Source organism: Octopus bimaculoides, unplaced genomic scaffold, assembly GCF_001194135.2.
Source record: "Octopus bimaculoides isolate UCB-OBI-ISO-001 unplaced genomic scaffold, ASM119413v2 Scaffold_40451, whole genome shotgun sequence".
NCBI classification, from domain to species: Eukaryota; Metazoa; Mollusca; class Cephalopoda; order Octopoda; family Octopodidae; genus Octopus; species Octopus bimaculoides.
Window position 1 is genome coordinate 37820 of NW_026299678.1, and position 2698 is coordinate 40517.

Consider the following 2698-nt stretch of genomic DNA (forward strand, 5'->3'; position numbering starts at 1 on the left):
TGTGTGTGTGTGTGTGTGTGTGTATAATGGATAGAGAAATTGAAAGGACTGCTTTGGTCCAATGGTAAAATGGCTGGAATGTTAATAGGCGATGCAGGTTCAAATCCCATCGAGAGCCTTTGACTTTTACTATCCAGGATCTTTTTACTTCAGTATTTACACGCTATTGCTTATAGCCTTGCTTTGAGATCTATTGCTCTCTCTCTCTCTCTCTCTCTCTCTCGCCCCCTATATATATATATATATCATGTGATCACATGACTGATCAAGCTATGAGATATTGTTACACATCACTGGTCACAATGCGCTTTTTGCGTTGTTTTAGCCTTCAAATGACACCACCCCACTGGTGAGGCAAGCAGGCCATTACTAACCCTTGAATGAAAGGGGTAACTGGAGCAGTGTAAAATGAAGTGTTTTGCTCAAGAACCCAACACGACAACCAGTCAAGGAATCGAACTCACGATCGAGCAATTGAGAGTCCAGCAGCCTAACTACTAGGCCATGTAGCAATAAGAACAGTAGTAGTCGTAGTAGAATGTGTGTGTGTGTATATATAAATATATGTATGCCTGTGAGTGTGTAGAAAGAATATGGGAGGCAGTGACATAAGGAGAGAATAAAAACAAGAAAATACGACAGCACACACGCACGTGTGTATATATATATATATATATATATATATCAGAAGTGTTGGTCTAGCTATGATTGTGGTGGTATCTATCACTGAGGAGGTAAAATGATGCCGAGACTTTGTGTCTGGTAGCTGAAAGATGTTTGGAGGTTCATTTGATGTGTTATAAAGTCTGCAGAAATGGTGCCAGAAGCCAAAGGGAGTGGAGAGGGGTAGTAGTAGTAGATTGAACAATAGAGAAAGGGAGGTGCATGTGTGTGTGCATGTGTGGTATCTGGCAGTTGAAAGATGTTGTTTGGAGATCACAGACTTTATAAGAGAGCTTTTGCCTAGACAAAACCCTGCAGCAAATGGCTTTTGCGTCCTCATGTGTTAAAGATAAATGCACATACAGGCAAAGGGTGCGGCTGTGTTGTAAGAAGCTTGCTCCCCAACCACATGGTTCTGGGTTCAGTCCCACTGCGTGGCACCTTGGACAACCAAAAGCCTTGTGAGTGGATTCAATAGGATTAGTGGCTACAGTAGTTGTTGTTTAGCCCCAGGTCAGACCTGGTCCAGACAGAGCTATGATCAAAGACATTCCAGTTGTGACCACCCCATCTTTATTTCAAGACAGTAATATGTGATTTAAGGGCAATTTGGCTGCTATTTCTGGGAAATCAAGCAATTAAAGAGAGAGACTTTTCTACTCTAGGCAAAAGGCCTGAAATTTTAGGAGAGGGGGCCAGTCGATTAGATCAACCCCAGAATGCAACTGATACTTAATTTATTGACCCCCGAAAGGATGAAAGGCAAAGTTGACCTTGGCGGAGTTTGAACTCAGAACATAAAGACAAAATACTGCTAAGCATTTCGCCTGGCGTGCTAAAATTTCTGCCAGATCGCCGCCTTAATTAAAGAGAGAGAGAGAGAGAGAGAGACTGACATCAGGTGGATGTTAGTATTGGCTGTGTTGTGTTGGTAGAAAGAGGAGCTGTTGAGCAGAAGTGGTGGCCGGTGTAGTTGTAGTAGATTGAATAGGGAAGGGAAGGTAAGAGGAAGAGGGTAGGGAATGCAGAGTAGTAGCAGTGGTATTAGGAGCTGTAAGAGTAGCAATAAGAGTAGTAGTAGTAATAGTAGTAGTGGTAGTAGTAGACAACATAGAAATGGTAGTAGTAGCAGTAGTAGTAGCAGCAGCAGCAATGGGAATAGTAGTAGTAGTAGTAGTAGTAGCGTTTGTAGTAAAAGGTAACAATGGTAAATAAGAGAGAAGGATGAGAGGGAAAGGGGCAGGAGGGGAGGGAGAAAGAGAGAGGGACTGAAGTCTGTGGTGGGGACGATGGTAGTGGTGGTAGCAGCAGCAGCAGCAGTAGTAGTGGTGGTGGTGGTGGTGATGATAGTAGTAGTGGTAGATCTTTGAGGAGTGGCGGTGAGAGGTGATGATGGTGATGGCGGTGACAGTGCCGGTGGGGTTGAAAAGGTGGGCTGGCAGGTAGGATGGTAGGTAGGTAGGTAAGGTAAGGTAAGGTAAGGTAAGGTAAGGAAGGAAGGCAGGTGTTGACAACCAGGCCATGCATACCTTCACAAATATCTAGTAGAGAACTTGACAAAGAAGACTTCTTGATACCACACTCAGGAGCAGAGAGTCTATTTACCGCGGGCTCCGACGGTTTCAGTACATCATAGATCAGCACTCGCGAGTCGTCGTCGATTGTGTTCCGAGTGGCACGGTGCCGTTGTAACTCCTCCTCGATACGCAAACTCTCTAATCCGGTCGTCTGTAAGAGAACAGAACAGAAGAATGAAGTGAAAGATGGCGGACAGTGGGGTCTTTAACAATATTCTGATATACCACAATAACCTAGGATTCAAAGGCCCCATGGCTGTTTAATACCTGACCCATGGCTATTTAATACCTGACCCATGGCTATTTAATACCTGACCCATGGCTATTTAATACCTGAACCATGGCTGTTTAATACCTGACCCATGGCTGTCTAATACCTGACCCATGGCTATTTAATACCTGACCCATGGCTATTTAATACCTGAACCATGGCTGTTTAATACCTGACCCATGGCTGT

The 2698-nt window shown here is 44.1% G+C and overlaps 1 protein-coding gene across 2 annotated transcripts in view; it reads right to left on the minus strand.

Annotated features, from left to right (window-relative positions):
• LOC106874315 (IQ motif and SEC7 domain-containing protein 1) overlaps window positions 1-2698 on the minus strand; it is a 41368-nt gene that overhangs the window by 31657 nt on the left and 7013 nt on the right. For both annotated transcript variants that reach the window (XM_014922004.2, XM_052978204.1), the window contains exon 6: window positions 2193-2391. In XM_014922004.2, the coding sequence (XP_014777490.2) occupies window positions 2193-2391 (199 nt within the window). The remainder of the gene's footprint in view (window positions 1-2192; window positions 2392-2698) is intronic.